The sequence below is a fragment of the Mercenaria mercenaria genome, chromosome 17 (genome assembly GCF_021730395.1).
Source record: "Mercenaria mercenaria strain notata chromosome 17, MADL_Memer_1, whole genome shotgun sequence".
In the NCBI taxonomy this organism is placed as follows: domain Eukaryota; kingdom Metazoa; phylum Mollusca; class Bivalvia; order Venerida; family Veneridae; genus Mercenaria; species Mercenaria mercenaria.
The window spans coordinates 1795613-1818995 of record NC_069377.1 but is presented as its reverse complement, the minus strand read 5'-3'; the positions used below and the strand labels follow the sequence as shown (position 1 = coordinate 1818995).

General features: G+C 34.3%; 1 protein-coding gene across 1 annotated transcript; it reads right to left on the bottom strand.

The window, feature by feature from the left end:
- Positions 1 to 11063: 11063 nt before the first annotated feature.
- Positions 11064 to 17453, bottom strand: LOC123536936 (uncharacterized). The gene is made up of 4 exons (XM_045320450.2): positions 17342 to 17453; positions 16355 to 16576; positions 15658 to 15822; positions 11064 to 14802 (listed from the first exon to the last, which is right to left on the bottom strand). The coding sequence occupies exons 2-4, from the start codon at positions 16545 to 16547 to the stop codon at positions 14375 to 14377; spliced, it is 786 nt and encodes a 261-aa protein (XP_045176385.2). The 5' UTR covers positions 16548 to 16576; positions 17342 to 17453; the 3' UTR covers positions 11064 to 14374.
- Positions 17454 to 23383: the final 5930 nt, after the last annotated feature.

Sequence of the window (23383 nt, the reverse complement as noted above, 5' to 3'; positions counted from 1 at the left end):
AAAAAAAGTCCCCGAGTTGCTTTTAACATTTCGTCTCTGATGGAAGACCCCCTTTTGAAAACCGTAGGCTATTTGGTCTCATATTCGCTATTTGGGCAGAAATTTTTTCTTTGAACCCCCTTTGATCAATAACTTGGAACCAAATTTTGGTATGCCAAAATGAAAAATGGACAGTCCATTTTAGAAATTTGTGGGCAAAAGGCAAGAATTGCACCCTTTTTCCGTGAAAAGTTCAATTTGTTTGTCATGCTCAGTTTCAGATTCAGTTCAATCTTGTTTGTCATGCTCAGTTTCAGAGTCATTCTCTTCTTCTTGTTCCTGAGCTTTTTCTAGTGCCTCTGCTTCTTCTCTAGCTATATTTTCGTAATGATTTATGAACACAAAGAATCCCGTTAGCAAATTTAAATTGTCTATCACAATCCTCATTTGGTTCCAGTACGCCATTCCTCGGTATGACCAGTACGAGATTTTCATATCCACTAACATTGTCATAGCAATTATAACAAAGGCCATCGACATGGAAAGTTTTTTTTTAAAAAAATAACCCGGGAACAAACAAAAACCGCACATGCGTAAACGTTTTTTATAAAATTTTTCTGGCGTGTTTCCACCGGAATGTTTTCGAGTTTTAGACGTTGTCTTCGTAACTTTCTTTAATTAGTAAGCAGTACAAGGGGGTATGCGATATAAAAAGTTCTCCAATTCGTGGATAAGGGTTTTAAATTGTTGTTGCTTTTGTGAACGAAAGTTAAGTACACCCCCTGACACAATATGTGACTTGCTATTCGATTCTGAAAGAAAACAAAAAAACTTGCTTTTTTTAAAAAGGTGCAATCTGTCACCAAAAAACCCCTATACAGAAATTTTAATTTTGACTTTTAAAATACTAATTTTGAGCGGGACTGGTTTGTAAATTTTCACAATTTGCATTTTTTACTAAAAAGCCCATATCCCAAAGAAACAATATTTTTTAAACTAATTCGAAGGTGACCAAAAAACACCCCCAAATTACATTCTGCCTAAGTTTGGTGAACACTGGAAAAGAACTACCGGTATTTATGTTATTATGCTGTGCTATCAATTTCAAAATTTTTAAGTAATTAAAGGCCATAATAAACGTTATTGGGAGTATAAAATATCTGAGATATTTGCCCAAAAAGTCTTTTTAAACTGGATAAACATCGTTAGGAGGGGGATACTGTCAATTTTTCGTAACTTTTAGTAATGCAAGGGTGATAACTCCAGAGCTTCTTTAAAATTCAGCTGGATATAGAACTTTGCCGAAATACTATGCCCATACAAACTGTGATCAAGTTATCTAACACTGGATACAAACTGTTTAAGTTAGAGAGAGGGCAACTTGAGTGGATGCCGCCCAGTGCAGGTGATCACAAAATGTGTTCTGTTCCACAGGCTTATAAAATGTGACATTTTTTGTAAAAGTCTTTGTTTTTCAGAAATGTTATAAGAACTGCGGTTAGTGCCAGCAAATGAAGAGATACGGGACTTTTATCCGAATGTTCGAAATTTTAATCTGAGGAGTTGAGGCTCAAAGCTGACTGCATGCACTCTAGGAAAATAAACCCAAAAGGTGGGTTTTTTAAAAGGAAAACCCTGGGAAAGATGCAAAAACAGAGCTATCCCTTGGTTCTGAAACACTGATCCAGTTGTTCAAAACTTTTAATGCAACAAAGCATTAACAGTAAGTATGTTGTTAATTTGTTCTTTTCTGTATGTTAACAAATCATTCTTTTTTAAATTTAAACAAACATTTTAAACAAACTTATTTTAATTCACTTTTTTAAAGGGAAATTATCAGTGTTCTATTAATGAAAATTTTTTGTAAAATGGGCAAAATATTGTATTTTTAAAGACGTCATGTTATCACCCAAAAATTAAAATATAAGTAGAATTTGTAATTTTAAAAATTTGTGGAAATTTCGCAAATTACTAGGAGTTCAGTCATACATTTTCAGTGAACCCCTTTGACTAATAAATGGTATTGCAAAAATTGAATGATGGACGTTCTTTTTAAAAATTTAGCGGGGTAACTGGACTGTAATGACACTACCCAATTTCTGTGTGTTTTCATATTCTTATGGTTTTTGGCATTCTTTGAAGTAAGTGTAGCTCAAAATGTTTTTGGTTTTCCCAAAAAAAAAAACCACAGAATGCAGAAAAACCTATGGTAAAAAATTGATGGCATCACGGTCCACTACCTTAAACCCCCGGTTTTAAAGGTTTTAACCCCCCTTTTTTTACCTTTAAGGGCCTCCCCCCCAAAATGAAAGAGGGGACAAGTTATTTACAGAAATTTGCAGGGTAGGGTTTTTTAAATAGAGGAAAGGGTATATATTACTCTAACAGCCTGAATTTTGGGGAACTCCCTGTTCGATATGCATTGATAGTAAGTTATAAAGTACAAAAAAGAAAACCCGGGGTAGCAAATCTAGTTGATCTTTGCGACATCAAAACCCAGTCGGGAAACACCCCACTGTATGCCTAGAAAATGTGCGGAGCATCGGAGGGTTTATCTAAAAGAATGTGCAAAAAACGATTTGAAAAAATACAATCAGTAAAACCTGTTTTAGCGGTACCCTATTAAGCAGTCAACCTGTTTTAAAGCAGCCAGGTCTATTTCCAAAATGGTATTTTTAAAAATTACCTACATTTAGCTTTCCCCCCGGGCCTCAGTGGCTGGTGGTTTGGGCCCTGTTCAAATCACTTGCCCCTCATGATTTGGGTCTGAGACAAAATTGGGGGGCCTTGAATTTTATGTGAGGAACCCACCCAGCTGGCTTAATAAAAAATAAGCAGGGAAGGGCACCTGGGTCTTCTCCCCCAAAAAGTGAAAAGTTGCCATATGCCCCAAAAATTTGTTTGGGTGCGCTTTTTAACCCCAACAAAATAAAAAAGATAAAACATTTGTTTTCCCCAAACCCCTTGGCTGGTGTTTTAAGACAGGTTTTTAAAACAAAACCTTTTAATGCAACGAAAAAGTTTGGTAAAATTTCATCCAGGTATCATGAGAAAAAGTAGTTTTAAGGTTTTCTATCTTTAGCTCTGGGCCCCCTAAATGGACCAAGCTGAACCAACCCGAAACTACAGTTACTTTAAAAAAAATGTGACGCCCAAAGTTTTGTGTGCCCCACAGAGGGTTATCAAAATATCCTCTGTTTTTAGTTTGGGGGTGCAGAGAAAAAAACCCCATCTGAAAAAAAAAACTTAAAAGTTTTTTGAAGATTGATCAATTAATTTGTGAAAAGAAATTTGTTTATTTTTTCTCTTGTGTATATTTATGTGGAAAAAAAAACCATTAAAATTTTTGAAAAAGGCCTTTAAAAACAAATCCCAACTTATTTTACTTTGGTGATGATCCATCAAGTGATTCCTAATACGAAGTTCTTTAAAGGTTGTTTTATTGGTAGCTCCAGCTGCTAAATGGGGCTTTAACAATTCTAAAAGGGGCACTAAAATTTATGCTTCCAAAGTTTGATGAAGTTCAGGACCCTTTTAAAGAAAAGTTGTAAATGTAAAGCAAACCCCTGATGCTAACACAACACGTCACAAAAGCTCACCCGCCCTTTGGGTTTACATCTATAAATATGGCTTCGTTCATATCATTTTAACTTTATAATCACAGATGAAATGGCTGTAAAGGAAGTCTAACCCTTTTTTTAAAGGTTTTTGGCCATATTTTTAAAACCTTTTCTACCATTATTTGCTAAAAGTAATTAACCTTATCATGCTGGACAAAATCGATTCTGCCTTTGGCCCGTGCAGCTGATCGATGCACGATGGCAGGTTTCATGCCCAGTGCAGATCATCTCAGACTGCACAGTTTTGCAGGTATCATGATCGCATGTTATCTGTCCCAGTTGATCATGATCTGCATGTTCATCATTCAGCAGTATTTTTTGGTAATCACCCTTTTTTTGCAGTTAATGGTCTGTCCAAATTGAATTAGTGGACCATTTATTATTGAAATTCAGAGGGTAAAAAAGGGGTTTAAATGAAAACCGCTTCGTGAAAAAAGGGTAGAAGCTTAGTCGCTGAGTGGTGTTTTTTAAATTTCTGAATTGCAGCCACCGCGAAAAGCAAAAAGATGTCAAAAACCTAGGGGATGTAGACAAGTTATGTCCCCTGAGTGGCGCTTTTAATTTGACATCTGCGTTACAGTTTGACCCTCACAATAATATAAAACATTTTGTAGTGTTGGATTATTTTGCTATTAAAAAGGTGTAAGGGTGATTTCCCTTTCTGGTTTTTTATTTCTGGGTCAATGGACACTCATTATTTCTCCAATGTTTCAAGTAAAAATGATTTTTCCCTTTTTTTTGATTCTATTTAGCAATTTAATGATGGCAGCCGTTAGGAGTTCAGTAACCAGACCTCTAGACAACCTGTGTAGGGCTGTCTAGAGGTCTGGTAATGAGTATGAATAATGAGAACAGTATTTACAATGAGGCGACTATATTTTATCTTTGAAAATGTTTACTCTATGACATTCATGTCAAGACTTCCTGTACAGTCGGTAGCACTTGGTTTAAATAAATCGGTCCTGAAAAATAGAAAGTACCTTTAAATTTGCGTTAAATAAAAAATGTCTGGCCAGTGAAGAAAAATGGGTGGGGTTTTTTGTAAACAAAGGGTATGTCACATGCCCAATCTGGTCGTTTAAAAAACCACTAAAAGAAAACAAAATTACATTCTTCTCCATCTTTTAATGCTCTTTCCGCCTCAAAAATGATCAGTGACAATCCTGTATGTAGGGGAAAATTGGACAAACGAAAACGGGAATCGCTTACCGGGTTTTTACATGGGGTCGCCATGTTGGTTTAAAACAAGTTCCCGGTTTTCCTAGTCGGAAAAATTTTACGGGAAATTTTACTGGGAACATTGTCGGTTTTGTTTAATTTTCTTTTTAAAAAGAGAACATAAAATCCATAAACATTTTAATCAGCTAAACTTTATATATCCCAAAAAATTAAACCCCGAGTTTTTGCCCTTATTTTAAAAAAATTATAGTTTGTCGGTTTTTTTGTTGAGCTGTGTACATGATGGATTAAGAAGAAATTTTTATTATGGGGCCCGGGCCTAGATCTAATGCATTATTTTTCTTTGGTGAAAAGACATAATTCATATGAAAAATTTGGTGTTTTGTAACTGTTTTTCAGATGGATAAATAAATTTTGGGTTTTAAGTCCCCTTTATTTTTTTCCCCCCAAAAATTGCCTTTTTAACGGTCCCCCCCCTATGGTCACTGATTGGACCCCGGTAAAAAAATCATAATTTTTTTTAATGCTTATTCTAACCGCAACGAGAAATGTTAAAAAAAGTTTTATAAAAATTAGTCGAAACGTTTTATTGTTCTTCTCTATCATGGTTATACGTTTATATATACCCCTTAACTAATATTGTGCCCCCAATCTGAATTTTTTTTATCAAATTAAATGAAAAAAAAAATTTTTGTTGGGAAAAAAACTAGAATTTTTTTCAATACAGGCATGAAAAAACCCCCTCGGAATACTATTACGTTCACTGGTAAATTGTATGCAGTTTAAAAGGAAAATAGCCTATTTTAAAAAAAAAATCACTTATATAAAAATACTTACCCACTGCTGACAGACTGTTTCTTAGCCTTAACTTTCCTCATATTTAAATATACCGTCGTCTCCTTGATAAGTTACAACCTAAACTAATATGGCAGATACTTGCAACCCTTCTCTTCCCGGAAGTAACTGGAGGAACTTATTAAAATATACATCACCGCATCATAGCTTCAGGCGAATAACTTTCAATTAATACATTGGCGGTTTCTTTGCGATTGTCTCTTTAATTGTTGAAGTTAGATTTATTATAACGACCCCAAATTATGAAAGATGGTGAAATATATTTTATAATGAATTTTAAACGGTTTATTTTGTTTAATGAAACCGGATTTGTGTTTTTTTGTTTTTCTTTTTCAGTGTTTTATTCTTGTACCTATGCCCCATTGCTGACTGATAATTGTCAATATGTAATGTGTTTTTTAAAAAAATTTTAAAAGTTTTCTTTATTAAATACGAACCCTGGTTTGAAAAAAGTATAGAACACACATTTAGAAAGATTAGATCACATTTGGTTGTTAAACATTCCTGCATCAGAATAACGTCCGTTAATTATATGGATACTAAAAGTTTTGTTAAAAATAAGTAAGGGGGCGAAATTTGGCACGTTCTTGCAAAATGTTTTTTACTTTTGCTGGGAAACGGAAAGCTAGTTATACAGTATATGTCATTTAACAAGCACCTTTGGAAGTATCGATCGGTTTTAACAACAAAAAAATGCTGACTTTATATGGTATTCGCACTTCTAAATTTTAAGTGTTTTCACCCCCCTCCAAAAACCCCCCCCACCCGAACCGACGCACGCTTATTTTTGTTTTTTTTGACATTTAATTATAGTAACAATCAAGGTGTCGGTTTTCTTTTTTTTAAAAACTTTCTTGGGTTTTTTTTGTAAAAACAGGAAAAAATCATTTCACATTTTTAATTAGTTAATTATTATGTTGTCATCATCATCATCATTATCATAATCATTATCACAATTGTCATCAAAATTGTATAATAGATAAATGCCAGATATTGGGTAAGTGCAACGTTTTAAACTGTCATTTTTTCATTTGAGAAAGGGAAACGTTTGGAAGTATTGTGAAATTTAGGCGCAGACAAATTTAGTTTGCATGATGGATATCCATATTTTTCAAAATTATTCAAAAAATTTAATTTGGAAGTACTTTTTTCCCCACAAATGATTTATTTGAAATTTCTTGTGAAACGCGACGTGTTTTACTAAAAAATTCGTCAATAAATCTAAAGTTCTGTTCTATTTTGTTTTCGAAATAAAGTTGACAAAATATTATTCCGTCTAAGTATGGAATGTTACCCGAAAACGTTTAGCAGTTATTCTACCCGAAGACAGGGAGAGCGCCGATCTACGGATCGCGGGGTCGTGAGTTCGATCCTCCTGATTAGGCTAACTGCCCGTTTTCATATATACGATAAACCCCGTATATAACTGTACTGTTTAAAAAATTTTTCCCGAAAAGTTTGCACACGTTGTTGCGGAAAAAAAATTAGAGTCACTAGTTCCCCAATATCCTCCAATTTTTTTGAAGAAAAGAACATTTATGTGATGTATTCCGTTTTTGTGCTTTTTAAATATGAAAATAATAGTTTTAAAATATGACTAGATAGTAAAAAATTTTGTCGGTTTTTAATTTTTAAAAATGATTTTTTCTTTCTTTCCCAATAAGAAACTTGGTAATTTTTTTATTTTCAAAAAAAAAGATTTTAACTTTTTTCTAGTGACTAGTATTGGGCTCATATTTTTGCGCAGGAATAAAGACTAAAGTTTTTATCATTTCTTGGTTCGGAATTATTTTTGGAGCAATATGGAGGGGTAAAATCCAATATTATGAGCAGAAAAATACAGCGGGTGTTTGTAGGGAAATGTATGTGTAGTTCAAAAACGCCAACCGTTCAAAAAAGGGGAAAACTCGTTTTTAAAAAAGCCAAAACGTTTTAAAAGCGCCTGCACGTTAAAAGCGCAAAACGTAAAATGCAAAAGCGCACGTACGACAAAAATTTTTTTTTTTTTATGATTGGCGCGTAACTTGTCGTCTTGTGTGTTGGCGTCGCTCCCAAAAAGAAACCCTGAAAAGGTTTTTTTCCAGTATTGGTTTTTTTCACTTTTTTTCTTAAACAAACCAGTCAACAGTCAAACATTTTTTTTATTTTGCAAAGGTGAGGGTTTAAATTTTTCATGACGAGGGCTTACTAGATCATTATCCATCACGTTATTGGTTCGTACATCGCCCGGGGGCGAAAAAAAAAACTTTATGACAAGAAGTCGCCGGTTGAAAAAAATGCCCTCTCCCTGGTCCGTGTTGCATTACTTCCCCCAAAAGTATCTTGATTGAAAAAAAGCACTGATGATTTGGGCAATTTTATCTTACAGTTGACTGCCTAAAAAAATCTCTTTGTTTATATCAGCTGATTTAATATGCCGTTATTTGGGGGTTGTTATTAACTAATTTTTGCATAAAGGAAATTGTATAATCGTACTTAAAATGGTGCCCCCAAATGCTGTTACACACATTTTTCCAGTTAGGTAATGTGGCTTTTTTTATTTCGTTTTAAAAGAAAAAAAAAAAAGTCTCACATTACCTAATTGGAAAAAAAGTGTGTAACATGTCACTTTACGGGCACCGTATAAAGGCAATACTAAGTATCTTTTTATGGGGTATGTCTAAGGATGAACATATGGGAAAATTAGACCCATCGCGAAAATCGCCACAAAAGCCGATAATAAGTTTGGCAAGGTAAATCTGCTGTCGAGACTGTTCGGTAGTTTTCGGCCTACTCCGTATTTTAAGCCGATGTCTAACAAGTAATCCCTTCTTCGCCAATGTACCGTTATATATCATTGCTAAGTCTAATTTACAGTGATGGCAAATAAATTGGAACTAATCGGAACCTAAATGGCATTTGGTGGATTAATCAGAATACCTGTATAACGGTATTCTCAACAAACACATTATTATAAAACCGAACAATCACTTTGCAAAAATAATTTCTACTATCTTACAATCAGATGGATGCTCGCTTTTATAATACTTTGTTTTTTTGTGTAATCAAATAACTGCACATTTATTGTTATGTCGTGAATTTTTTTAAAGTCAGATACCGAGCAAGAAATTAGTGTCGAGCCAGCTCGAAAATCGTACATCAAATTTTGAAAAGCTGGTTTTCAATACAATACTGAAACTTCGATCTGCTCAAGATCATAATTCAAAGATTAAAAATCGTGCAAGATCAGATATATTGAAATTCAAGTTTTTAAAAATCTTAATAGATTATTCCCGGTATTATATTTCAAGCCTGCTCAACTTTTCAAAGCAATCGAATTTAAAAGTGGGATTGAATTTGAAACAGCTGGATTTCGATCTTGCAATAATTTTATTTGCGAGCTCGCTCGACGTTTCGAAAATCTAGCACTGAATGTCGAACAAGTTCAAAAATCAAAGTCAAATTTTCAATCTGAATATCGAGCAGGTATTGAATTAAGAGCCAGTTTAAAGATCGCAATTTAAATTTTCTTTAAAATGCCGATTGACTAGAAATTCATGCTAGCTCAAAATATTTAGTTTAGTTTATACTTATTTGTTTTAGCTGGATTGTGATGAAGGCTTCAAGCTTATAGTAACCACTCTCGAGTTAACTTCCTGGAAAAACCAGTACTAATGTCATATGAGAATTCATGATCTTGATCCCAACGGGGTTCGAACCCACGACCCCTGGATTGAACGGCCGACACAATCTCCACTAGATCACTGCTCTCCTCAAAATATTTGAATTTCGATCTTCCTGCTGGCTGTATTTTCAATTCTGCATCGAATTTCGATGATTTCTTTTGATTTGAATCTCGTTTTCCGAGTTGGTGCGAAATTCAATCTAAGCAAAATTCAACGTCATCCTTTCGAAAATTTGAATTTCGATTTTCTACTTCTAACTTGCCCAAAATATACCGCCTCAAATTTCAACGTTTGAAACTTTTAACGGTCTTTTTTCTTCTTACACGAAATTTAATTCAAGCTCGAAATCAGTTCCTTAAGATTTCCATTTTCAACAGACTCGATGTTCAATGCTCGAATAAAACACTGAACATTTCAGTTTCGAGCTACGAGCAAGATCCAAATTCGATGCAAACTCGAAATTCTTCTTTTTGAAATTTTAAATTTCGATCCTCAGGCTGTTTAAAATTGACTATTGGTTGTAAAAAAAATCATAATTATTATAGAGCGTCCACTAATTTATAAATCCGTACATGTGTGCAGTTCAGCGGGTGAGAAGAAATCAGTCTTGAATTCCGTAAGAATTGACGGAAATATACGAGAATATTCGAGTCTTTCCGATAACGATAAAAAAAACAACATATACTCATCTGCAAAATGCTTAAAAAAGACCATTTTCTTCTTCACCTATAAAACTGAAGTTAATATGAAACAATAGCTAAATAAATACAGATTACTAAGTCGTTTGCAATGGTCTTCAAGAGCAAATAAAAATCTATTTATTCTTTGTTAAACAGAAGAAATTTCAGCAAATTATCCATATTTTACTATATATCTAATTGTAAATAGACAGACATAAAGTATACGCAAAAAAAGACCATTTTCTATTTAATCGATTTTGAAAATAAAATGTTCATAAGAAAGACAATGCATTGAATATTATCACATTGTTTGCAAAGCTAAAATACCTATAATACTTTTCCCATAAATTTGAATAAAGTAAAGGGCTCCTTCTTTGCGCTATATAAGATATTTTCACTCGTGCGAAAATTCAATGGGTCTAATTTTCCCATATGTGTGATATAAATTAGGTTATGTGATAGTGTAAGTTATATTTGGTTATTGTTGATTTTCAGAAGACCACATTTAAAATTAAGATGTATTATTTGTACTTTGTACTGATCTATATCTTCATGTGCTACCTTCTATAAATAAAGATGTTATAACTATTATTCTTATTACTACCGCACTTTTTTGTTGTCAAACCTCTTTGCATAGGACGGAAACTTACGACTGTGACTGAACTGCTTTGCTTCGAAATTTCTGTCTTGTCAGGATTCACCTGAAGAGGATTACTTTTATCTACAGCCTGCACTGTACTGTAACATTGAAACATGTTGAGAATAAAGTGCAAGTTTGATGCACGATATACGCGTTCGGTAACATGGTAAAAAATAAGGGTAGGTAGGTAGGTCGGATTTTTTTTTGTGGGTAGGGGACTTTTAGGAAATCATTTTTGCGTAAAATGTTCAATACAAATTGGGGGCTATGCATTCAGAGCATCAGTAAGTTGATTTCTAACATCACTGACCATGTTTTAAAGTATAAAAAGTGCAGGTTTTTAGGCCTTAGGGACAAGGCAATAAAATCTCTGTGGGTAATTGCACAGTACACATGTCATTTGTGATTTAAGTTTTTCCTGCCTATTTAAAAATGCAAGAAAATGTTATAAAGGCGCAAAAAACAAATCGCATTTATTTGATTAATCATTTTACGAATACATGATAATCGGACAAAGTTCCAAAGGAACATTTGTACAAAATAGGGTTCAAATAAAACCATGTACTCTGATGTGCGTGCGAAATGAATTTTCATACGCGTTTTCATTTTGCTTCGGAAACCTTTAAAATTATGTCGATGGGTACTCAGGCAATTAAGCTGGATTGCTTGATTTACTAGAGATGCTCAATATAATAGGGTCATTATAACAGAAGCTTGATCTGGGAAGCAGTAATCAGCTCTCGTGGATTTTGCAAGATCGGATCTCACGAGGCGTGCAAGCGCCGAGTGTGATCCGCCTTTGCAAAATCCACGAGAGCCGAATACAAAGTCCCAGATCCAGCTACTGTTATAATGACCCTTTTATTATATACCTTTACTATTTTAATTCTTGTTTTGTTCTTGAACGAAATCTTCAATGTTTATCGATATTAAATGGAACTTAGTGAAGTTTTTATGTGTGCTATTTATAGAATTTTGTCAGGTCATGCATATTAATGAAAATAGTCCGGCAGCATACAATACGGAAGGTACAATACGGAATTTAAAGGTACAATACGGAATTTTTGTCTGTCTGTCCATATTTGATTGTGAAATACAAGCCGATTTTTTTACAGAATTTATATAGGTATATAATAAACGGTATTATTGGACAGGATTTCTAAACTAGATGCCTAAGGGCAACATGTCGAGCCTGCCAGCTGTCAAAAGGATCGAGTAGGAGTTGCACATGACTCATGTCTCACTGAGGTAAACATTTATGCCAAATAAAAAAAATGATCACAAAAAGTTTCAATATAAGTTACAATATAAGTTATTTATAATAACAACAAAGGGAAGTAAATCTTTAAAAAAGTCTACACAAAATCCTTACCAGTAGAGATAGGTCAAAATACACCTAAAATTGGATGTAACATGCATGTTGTACTACAGAAAAGTGGTCTTGATTTTTCCCTACGACCAGAGATAAAAAGTTACAATATAAGCTTTTTATAGTAACAACAAAGGGAAGTAATTCTAGGTTCTTGCGCATGACACTCCGTCTCACGATGGTGAACAATTGTGCCAAGTTACATCAAAATCCGTCCATGCACGAAAACGAAATGCTCCGAACAAAAACATTTTTGCATCTGACCTTTGTGTGCAAGTGTGACCTTGACCTTAGACCTAGAGACTTGGTCCTTGCCCATGGCACTCCGCCTCATGGTGGTGAACATTTGTGCCAAGGTACATCAAAAACCCTCAATGCATGAAGAAGAAATGCTCCGGACAAAGTCATTATTGAATTTAACCATTGACCTCTAAGTGTGACCTTGACCTTTGAGATAGGAACCTGGGATTTGCGCACGACACATTAATCACTTCGTTTGACAGAAATAAAATTAATTAAAAACACTTGTCTATTAAGGAGGTAGCATACCTTGTTACCAGGGTAAATTCAAATTAGTTGAACCGCAGCAATGTTTTGTATTTCGTGTAATGTGATGTTTTAACTGCTACAATCTCAGTTTCGTTTATCTCTGTCCCTTCAAGTTCATTTTTATCCAGGTTTGAAGAACATGACCCTCCAAAGATATTTCATATTGAAAGAAGAAGGAAAATATGGATATTTAACACTTTTCAGTGTATTTTAGTTTCATTGATATCCTTAGAAGTCTGCATAATTGATATATTTACTAGTATGCACGTTAGCTTTCTAATATAAGCTTAAAATGTATATGTCGCGGGACTCGTGTTTCCATGGTAACGCATTTTCTCTCATTTTTTAAACAATTACATGTATGTATAAAAACGGGGAATTCGACGGCTTCAGTGTCATTCTGTTAATAACCAACATGGATTATTTGTGTACTATTATTAGCAAAATACCAAGCACTTTACATGGTACCCTATTATTCTTAAAGTTTAAAGTAACCATGGCAACAGAGATGTTTAAAATAGCTTATATCTTGTTTTTTTATCGTAATTTCTTACAAAAATATTGAATAAAATTACCTTTCTTGTTAATGTAGCTTTAAAACATATTATTTCTAACGTAAGTTATATTTTCGTGTTATTTGCATTTATTTAAAACAAATTTCACAGCTTAAAATATTTACAGCAGTAACCTTCATCTGGCATTTTTAATTGAAAAATCGTTCAGCATGCTGCTATTATTCCCATGGATATTGTTGAAATGAAAATAAAAAGCCGAAACTGTGTTCCTTGAATAGACCAGTATTAATGCTTTTGAATTTTACCTTTAGATTTATAGGTCACGGGCTTCGTTTCCATGGTAACATCAGTTCAATTCAAGAAACCACAATTTTCTACTGAAATTTGAACAATTTTAGAGCTTAGTTTTAGTATATAAGTAATGAATTATCAACGGAAACTGAAAAATAGGTATTACAAATCAAACTGCTAGTCTTTTATTTGAAAGTAACCTTTCACCCAGTGGTATTCCAAATAACATTGGTTACCATCATCCATTTTCTTACATTCCGCATAACATTTCAATATAACTACATAAAAGAAGCAAAATATGGATTATTATTTAGAGCAAAAGACTCATAAAAAATATTTCAGCAAATGATGGCTGTTTGAAAATAGTTCAAATAAAGAAAATGCACAGAATTACGTACTTTCAGAATAAAAGCTATTAATTTAGCGCGGTAACTGACACGTAACGTCATGACGTCAATGACGTCATTTTAAGGCAACCTTGTTTTGGAGCGTTTCTGCGGCAGTTTATTCATTATTCCTGCATTATTAAACCATAAAGCATCAGATCGGAGATAGGTTCATGATTTGTTTTCAGAAGAATGGCTATACAAACACATTAAGTTTGTCGTAAACGTCGTCGTAAATTGTCACGTTAGCTTCCGGTTGGACATGCGTACATACTAATATTAAGGTAACCTACCTCCTTAAACAATGTTCAGTTTCTACAAATGTGAAAATTTTACTTAAATGCAAGTAGTCTAAGGTTAACAAGTAATACTCGCACAACAGTCAAACAAAACACGGCAAATTAAGAATGTGAAAATGATTTACAGTAAAACTTGAGATTGTACATTAAATTTAACAAACCTTAAAAACATAAATGATGAAATATATAAAAGGCACAAAAATTTGAAAGCTAACACCAGGTGTCATTGCATATAAAAACAGTAATAAAAAATTAAAACAATTCCTTGAAGTCTCTAAAATACAGTGTCAATACTTTTTTGAATGTATCAAGAGATTATAAAAGAATATTAGTTGCTTAAAACATAGCTAGTTGTGTTTGACTGAAGCAACGATCCTCGTGAAGTTGATTTTCCTCATGAAGACAAAGATTCCTCCAGTTTCTTCGTCATGAACAGCAACAGCGTGATGCACGGTCGCATGTTGCGCTTCATACTGAACCTGAGCTTGCCGAGGTTCATATAGGGCAACCCCTCCACTTCCGGAGTAAGGCACAACGCTTGAAGCGCCACCACCTGAATGTGATCCGCCATAGCCGCCAGATGGAGAGACCGTGCTAGATGGCCGTGTCGGATAGTCGTCCTCATCCTTCCCGTATTTGCACACCACAATACAGCCAATAATCGTTAGGATGATTATCATACAACCATCTGTAAGGCACAGATAGAAGGAATAGCCGAGCTCAGAGGTGGAGTATTGTGTCGCAACTATGATACAACCAATGAAACTGAACAAACCTGCAATACAGCAACCATGTTGAGCTTTGAAACACAGCTTATATTTCAAGGTTTATAGGAGAATATAGGAGAACAATGCAATAGTTGACTTAGTTTTACGCGGCGTATTAATTTAATTAAGTAAATCCACATATATAGTCCGATATGATAGCTTGAATAAAGACATTCATGTTGAAGATACGGTGTCATATAGCAATGTTACAATGAGCCAAAACTAGTTTTGAAATTTGTATTTACACTTGATACATTTGTAAATTAATGTAAATATCAAATGCGTTATATCTGGTCATAACATGTTAAAAATACAATAATAAGTTGATTTTCGAAGACTACGAATAGCCATTTAAAATTAAATGCTTAAACGAAACAAAGTCCTTGTAATATTTGATATGAAAACAAGTAAAACTATGCATGACTACAAAGAAAAGTTTTAGATCAGAGATCAGATAAGATTTTAATGTCAAATTCATTCTTTTCAAAATAAAGAGACCTTTTCAAAGAAGTTTGGTAAAGACATTATCATAATTTATTTAAACATTGTATTAAACAATCAATTATTATCATATTAACTTATCAATGCTTTGAAACGAAGGAAGCTTTAATAAAATGTAAGTCCTACACTGAAGGACCCTAAACGTTTACTAGTTTGGACAAACCTGCGTCAAGGAAAAAATGCCGTTATTTAAAATTCAGTAATGATCAAGTTAAATGAGTTATTTTTATGCTCTAGAGCAATAAGGAAGAAATATTCAATAATAATTATATGTTTTTGAAAGGAGGTTTTAATGACAAATAGCACCAATGTCTTTACTGTATCCAGAAAGAAGTAAATTTTATGTTCATAAGTGTCTCTACCTGCAACAGGGTATAATAAAGAGCAGCATTCTCCAAGTATTGTACACCAGCCTGTTTCACCATCATCATCATCACCGCGGCATATTCCACAACACAAGAAAAACACTGCAAGAAACATAACTGCAAACGACGTAGCATGTAAGCCCAAAGCTCTTGCGTCCAGTTCTGAAGAACACAACTTAGACATATTAGTGTATAGGAATAATCCTACAACAGACTTTTCTCAGAATAGAAATACAAATAATGTAAAAGCGATATAAGCATTTGCAGCATTCCTTTTATAAGAAAAAAGTATGAATTTGAAACATGTTCTGTTTTGTATTAAAAGCCAAATTAAAGGTGTTAAATTTTGTGCACAGGCAATTCTGCATTTATATTTCTGCTTCTTGATTATATGATGTTTATTTATAAATGTTTAGCGTATGGTATGCTATGGTATGAAATACAATAAGTTATGTTCAATTATTTAAGTTAAAATATGTATTCTTATTTTGTCTTGGCCATATTTGTTTGTATGCTTTGTAAATGGTCAAAGGCATTGTTACGTGCCAATTAAACAATAAAATGAAATGAAATCATATTCAAAATACATTTTTCATTTTATTTATACTCTTTTTGAATTAATTAAAATTGGTGAACTGTCATCATCAGCCACTCCCATATTACTGCTTCTAAGATTTCATAACAATAATCATACCGTCTCCTCCATTTGTATTTTTACAGGTATCGTTATCACTTCCGGCGCAACAGCTGTACAAAAGCCCAATCGAGTCACATGTTGCATTTGATGCCCACATTGGTGTAAAGAAGCCCACGCTTTGAAATATAAATGGAACAAACAAAAAACAGCAAGAACCACATACAAGCACACATACTGTCCCATCTCCCATTGTGTTTCCTTGTAGACGCTCTTGTTACTCTGAAAAGTGTTGGATTAATATTAACTTTTCGAAAGTATTTTCAGGATCAATTCTACAGAATTAGCGAAAAGGTTACATTTTCGTTTTGTATACTCTGTGTCTAGTTACTCTAAAAAAGACATTGTGTTTTAGGACAATTGATGCTGTGTAGTTAACCATTGACAATCTGCGCGACTTTTAAACGAACACACTTGTTGTTGACACTGGGATTTTTAACTGTCGTTATGTTATCACAAATACACACACAAGCACGCCCCACGCATATATCTTTATTTAATATCAAAATTTATGAATAATTGTAAATATGCTCGTACAGAAAAATCTATGTTATCTATAAATTATGTATGTCAATTACCAAATGTAATGTTAAAAAAAGAGAAAAAAATGCGAACAATGTTGCTGGTTTTCAGAGCAATTTATCTAATCATGCACAAACTTATTAAACATTTTGTAGAAATAATTCTACCAAATTATTTTTGTTTATCAAATTTATACAAATTATCTTTTTTTTCTTTGTAATAAAATAGCCCTCCTATTATGTTCGTGGCGTGCTACTTATTTCGACATATTACGGGTGTTTATAAAAGTAAGAGTCATTTATTAGATTTTATAGTAACGAAACGGCTCGAAATGACTTGAAACGAAAAATTTTTAAATATAATGGTTGTTATAAAAAAAGAATATTACTTGCAACAGCAAAAATAAATAAATAAATGAAAAAATAAAAATAAAATATAAAGACAGAAAGTACAGAAAGTACAGACCTTTTTCCTGTCGTTTCTTTCTTGAAATGCCGTCGAAGCTACTACTTCTGTTATTGGAATTCTCTATCATTTCCAAACATAATATACTTCCTTTCCCGTTGCCCTTGTATCCAAAATATCTTTATAATCATCGACAAAAATTCAGTTGAAAAGATCAACAAATTCAATTGAATCTGTTACATTATAATCATACAGTATGTTATAATATTGGGTTAAAATTAAAATGAACAATCTTTTATGTGTTTTATGTACTATTTATTTGTATAGTGTTGATGTGATGTAAATAAACTAATAAACTAATAAACTAATAAACTATTTGATCTTTTACAAAATATTTTGTCAGATATCTAAGATACTTATTGTTTAAATTAGTAATTAAGATTATTTGAGTTATGTGTGCAAATATGTAAGTACAAATAACTAGGCGTAAAATACAAGACCAGTAATGACCCATCAATTTCACCTTTGGGTTATTTAAGTGATTTATACTGTTTTACAGCAAAACTAAAGGGCAAAATATGTAAAACAGGGTGATATTGTGTTGTAAGAACTTTCAGGCATATAGATAACATATATAATCCATAAGAATTAACAATATACCCGAATATAGTTTTTCACAGTGTATCTATGAAACATGTAAGTGAAAACTTTGAAATTTAAAATCATTCAGATGAATTAAAGATATGTTGGTAGAAGGTCGAAACTGGCAATATGCGATTTGTACATGTAGCACGTGCATTTATTTATTCCATGTCATTTCAATGGTTTAACCAATATCACGCATAACGCGCAACATGATACAAAGTTATATTTTTTCTACGAGTGCCATTTCTTGTATGTTTCTGGTATGGTTTTGCGTATTTTAGGTTCTTATGTACTGCTAAATTTTCCTTTTTATTAAAATAATGGATTATATATCAATTTCTTCGCGTTGTTCGAACGGAATTATATCATTGATTTTTTATACCGAAACAATGAATTTATCAGGAGATGAAATATGAGTACTATGATCCACTGAAAAGTTTAAAAAGAGAAAAACGAAACGTTACGTAAGTGTATTTAAACATAAAATAACCTGTTTTACTTTTGATGGCCTTTAACGTTAATAACAACCCAAAATAGTAAAATAAAAAAAGTTGAAACTTCACAGGTCGCTCAACACGACATAAATGAAAATGTTGCAGGCTCGGTTTGATTGAGCCTGTTCATGGAGGTAGTGGAAATGCATGCTACCGTCCACGCCCTCTAGCCCCGGGTTGAGCAGAACTCAACATTTACACATGCTAAAAGTACAAAAAGCAATTTAGAGACATCCGCAGATGTGTTCAAACGGCGGTGAACACGTGTTGAGGCGTGTAATTCCATGAAGAGCGGCGTTTGGTCCCCAGATAAAGTAAGGGTTTGCCCCAAACGAGAACACAATGGGCAGAACTAAACAAACTGGAATTTAGGAAGGGGGTCTGAGGTTATGGAGCCTGCGTATCACAGGAACTGTCAAAAGACAAAATTAAAAAGCACACTTATATTCAATACGGAGGTCATTGTAACTTTATACTGAATACGTTGCCAGTAACGTCACGTTAAATGATCAACTGAATACGTTGCCAATAACGTCACGTTAAATGATCAGCATGTTGCTGGGATTTTAAATAAAACCGACCACGCACTAATAAAATATGTTTAATCAAACATGTGAAAACTAGTTCATAGATTATCACAATTACAAATTCTTTAAAACGACTGATAACTTAATATTATAATATGCTTTTCTCTGTTAAAACACTATTACGCTAGAATGACGTCACATTAACGTGCGGTGACGTCAATGTTTTTGTTGCGACCAAGAAAGAACGTTACTATATTTTATCTACTGTTTTAGATTAAAGGCATATTAGAATCAAAATAGTTTATAGCAAAACCTTTGTTTAACACTATTTATACACTAGGGCGGTAATACGTCGTACAAATAATTTCACTCGTGCTGCGCCCGACGTATAACCGCCCATCGTGTTAAAGCACTCTCTAGATATAAATTATTTCTTAACTATTCTAAAGGTCTTTGTCCTTATCATCAGGTTTATGACAATTCGATTTAAACAGCAAAATATAGTACAGATCATCAATACCCCATTGGAGCGCCGGACAACTTCCCTTCTTGGAATTCGTGCTCATTTACACTTTAATATATTTCCTTCCCTGATGATATTATTTTGTTTAAACCTTTATGTCCCATTTAAATGTCAAATAAATCGATAGCATTGATTTAGGCACGAAATAAACTGCAGTTGTGACAGCTTATAAAATGTACGCAGATATAATCAAGGAATAAAACATCTCATTTAGAAGTATACTTTAATGCGTTAGACTTATTTAGCGTGCCTTAATGGTTTTGTTTTGTTTTTTATTCCAGTGTAGCAAAACATTTCCGTGTTCGATCTTTAATCGACCGTTTAACTGTAAATTTTATGTAATTCACATAATAACTGAAGGGACTTGTGCGAAACCATTAGAAATTGTTCAAGGAGCTTAAAGAATCAAAATAAAGTCCATGTTCGTTATTTTAAGACTCATTTGATTTTAAAAGCGGAGATACGGACACAGGGCGATCACAAAATGCTGATGCTACCTCGGAAATACGGACACAGCGGGATCACAAGTTACCCTATACTCACACAGATAATTGGTTGCTACTTTGCTTTTGAACCAACTGTAAAATTATTCTGCTATAAATGAATAAACAACACTATGTTAAGTTCACTTCATATATTATACCAATGTCCATTCATCAATAATTAAACTTTTATATAGATCTACCGAGGTACCATTAAGGCTGCGGTTAGATCGTCTTAATAAAGTCAGATCCACTGAGGTACCATATAGGCTACAGCTCGATCTGATCAACGTCCTAAAAACAGTTCATTCACTGGAAAAAGTAGCAAAGTTCTTGCGCTTGTCCTGAACAGCTGAAAGTTTCTATAGAGTGGAGAAATGTGGCCGCTACGTGAAAAACCTAATATGCTGCCAAAAATTTCTTTGCAAAATTCTAGCTCCAAATGTGCTTCCTCGTTAAATGCCTAGACCGTGGAAAATTAAATTTATAAAAGCTCTCCCCCGAATTACCGCGTGACTAAAAGGCGCCTTAGATCGGACGCTACAGTGATACAAATTATTACACCTAAACCTGCTTAGATACCATGCGCGAGCAATAAACTAAACTTATACCATGTACAACAGCGCTTATACCATGCGCAACACCAAACTGTGCTTATAGCATGCACAACTGCGCTTATACCGTGCGCAACACCAGACTGTGCTTATACCATGCACAACTGCGCTTATACCATGCGCAACACCAGACTGTGCTTATACCATGCACAACACCCTACTGCGCTTACACCATGCGCAACACCATACTGCTTATACCATGCACAAATGCGCTTATACCGTGCGCAACACTATACTGTGCTTATACCATGCACAACTGCGCTTATACCATGCGCAACACCAGACTGTGCTTATACCATGCACAACACCATACTGCGCTTACACCATACTGTGCTTATACCATGCACAACTGCGCTTATACCATGTGCAACACAATGAACTAGTAAAATTTCGATTTTTGCTGTGCAGTAATAACGGGGGAGGCTTTAGCATACGTTATACACAAGTATATTCAAAATGAAAAGAAAGTAAGGGTTACTTTTTATACAAGCACGTGTGAAGATAGAATTTCCGCCACAAAAAAGAAAGAAAATAGATTTTTATTTCTTTTTCCGCCAAATTCTAGAAATCATTTTTTTCTTTTTCCGCCAAATTCTAGCGAGCAAACTGTATTAGAAAGCTTTTTTAATGCCTCTAGAGTTAAATCAAGACCAGTGTCTGAAAGGTGAACACCATCCGGCCTAAATAAAGCGCTGTTTTTGTGGTCTATGTCTATTGTGAAGTGTCTTCCTCGACTATTTTCACTTACGAGTTTAAGACCGATGTAGTTTATACGTTTCCGTTTAGCCTCGACACTTTTGACAGATTCAGCACCGGACCATAAAATCCTTTGGAAAATATCTAACCAAACAATAACAGCGTCAGGAAATGTCTGGAATAAATACCGAATACTTTCGGACACTTTTCTAATTAAGCTACAAATACTGATCGATGTAAGATCGTTGCCACCGAGATGAATAACTATTACCCTCGGGCTTGTGTTTTGTAACATTCTCCGTTGCAGCTGCCTGTGAAAGTCTATCCATTTAAGGCCCCTGACCCCAAACCATCCGATAGATGTATTGTTTGGTAAGCTCAAGTTCGGCTGGCCCATATCATTTGCTCTTTTGCCGGCCCAGTAAAGAATCGAATCAGACAGGATTCATATATCTGTTGACGATATAAATTTAGAATTAAAATAGTATTGTACTGATTTAGCCCATATAGCAAATTGATCAAGCTTAAGATTACATGACCTACTGAGGTACCGTTTCGGCTGCAGTTAGATCATTGTATGACCGGGTTTATAATTATTATTATTATTATTATTATTAAATTATTATTTTAAATTAGGCCAAAATTTGATATTTGCATAAATCTGATTCGACTATTTGATTGCTGGCTTACTAATCATTATCCCAATTATTATTATCATCATCAATAACAACAACAACGGCATTATCATTATAGTCGTTATTGACGCTGCCATCTCTGTTATTATTATTGTATTCTTATGTAAGATCTGTATGCGTAAGACCTCCAACGCCCCAGCTTCTGAATTGTTGCCATTTTCACACATTCGACAGCTAATTGAGTTGCTCTGCCTATGCGAAATGAGTGCGATGTATAGTGACCGCTATACAGGCTTGCGTGCCTAATGCATTTACTCAAGACTGCGGTAAATTGATATCTAGTAAGGGGCTTGCCGTCCTCGTGCACCAAAAGTTGACCTTCGACAGAGGGACGAAATTTGCTGTACCGAAGTAAGCCCGGACTGGACAATAACCTCCATTTTCAGCTGGAATTATTAAGATATTTGGTGGACCAGACTGGTTTGTTTTAGACTGGCGAACACTTATTATTACCGATTTATAGCAATCTCTGAAACTGATGTCACTCAAGCGCAAAGGACGATGTTTGTAGCTTTCCGTAGAATAAACTAATTCCCCTACCCTAAACAAACCAAAATAAGCCAGTACAAAACTGGTATAGAATAATACGTTTTCATATTCAGTACTACAGACGTACGGAATGCTTGCCAAAATTTTTTTAAGAATTCCAAGAGTAATAGGTGATCTCGAATCAGGGTTAGCCTTTGACCTGCGACATCCCTCCAACAGCTTTCCAACTATAAAAGAGTTAGTTGGATCGTGAAAACCGAAGACTTTGTGAAAGAAGCCTACCCCAGAAACGTAGGTCTTAGTAGTGGCTGGCGTGCACCCGAGCTCGAAACAATATGAAATGAATAAGGCCACGTGCTTGGTTTCATATGGCAGTTGGCAACTTAAAGAGTACTGCTTACAGAATTTTTGAAAGACTGAAATAGCGGTTTGGTATGTTTTAATGGTGTTCTTTGCGAGGCTTTCTTTTAGTAAAAGTGCGACTCTTGCCTGAATACTTCCCAAAGATGGCTTGGCATTGGACACTGTTCGGAATCCGCTTCTGGGGCCAGAGTTCGGAATCGTTCCCACTGAAAACGAGACAATGAGTCACATATGTCATTTTTTGCGCCAGGGACATGAGAGGCTTTTACGAGCATGTTATACTTCAAGCAGCGCATTGTAATACATCGTACAAGGGTCATAACGCGTTCAGATTTTGATGAAAAGGAATTTAGGATTTGGACAACTGCGGCGTTGTCACAGTTAAAAACAATTTTTTTACAGGTTAACTTATCGCCCCAAATATGTAGTGCGACGAGGATGGGAAATAGCTCCAACACAGTTATATCCCTTGTAATGTTTTCCTGTTCCCATTCCTGTGGCCACTTGCCACTACACCAATGACCCTGAAAATAGGCACCAAAACCGAACCCCCCTGCACTGTCAGTGAAGAGCT

Bases quoted from the DNA above. Each gene is read 5' to 3' on its own strand.
- LOC123536936 (XM_045320450.2), bottom strand. From the start codon at position 16,547: ATGGGAGATGGGACAGTATGTGTGCTTGTATGTGGTTCTTGCTGTTTT. The intron at 15,823-16,354 runs GTATGATTATTG...TGTGTTCTTCAG, and splicing joins AAATACAAATGGAGGAGACG to AACTGGACGCAAGAGCTTTG. The intron at 14,803-15,657 runs GTAGAGACACTT...GCTGTATTGCAG, and splicing joins TTTATTATACCCTGTTGCAG to GTTTGTTCAGTTTCATTGGT.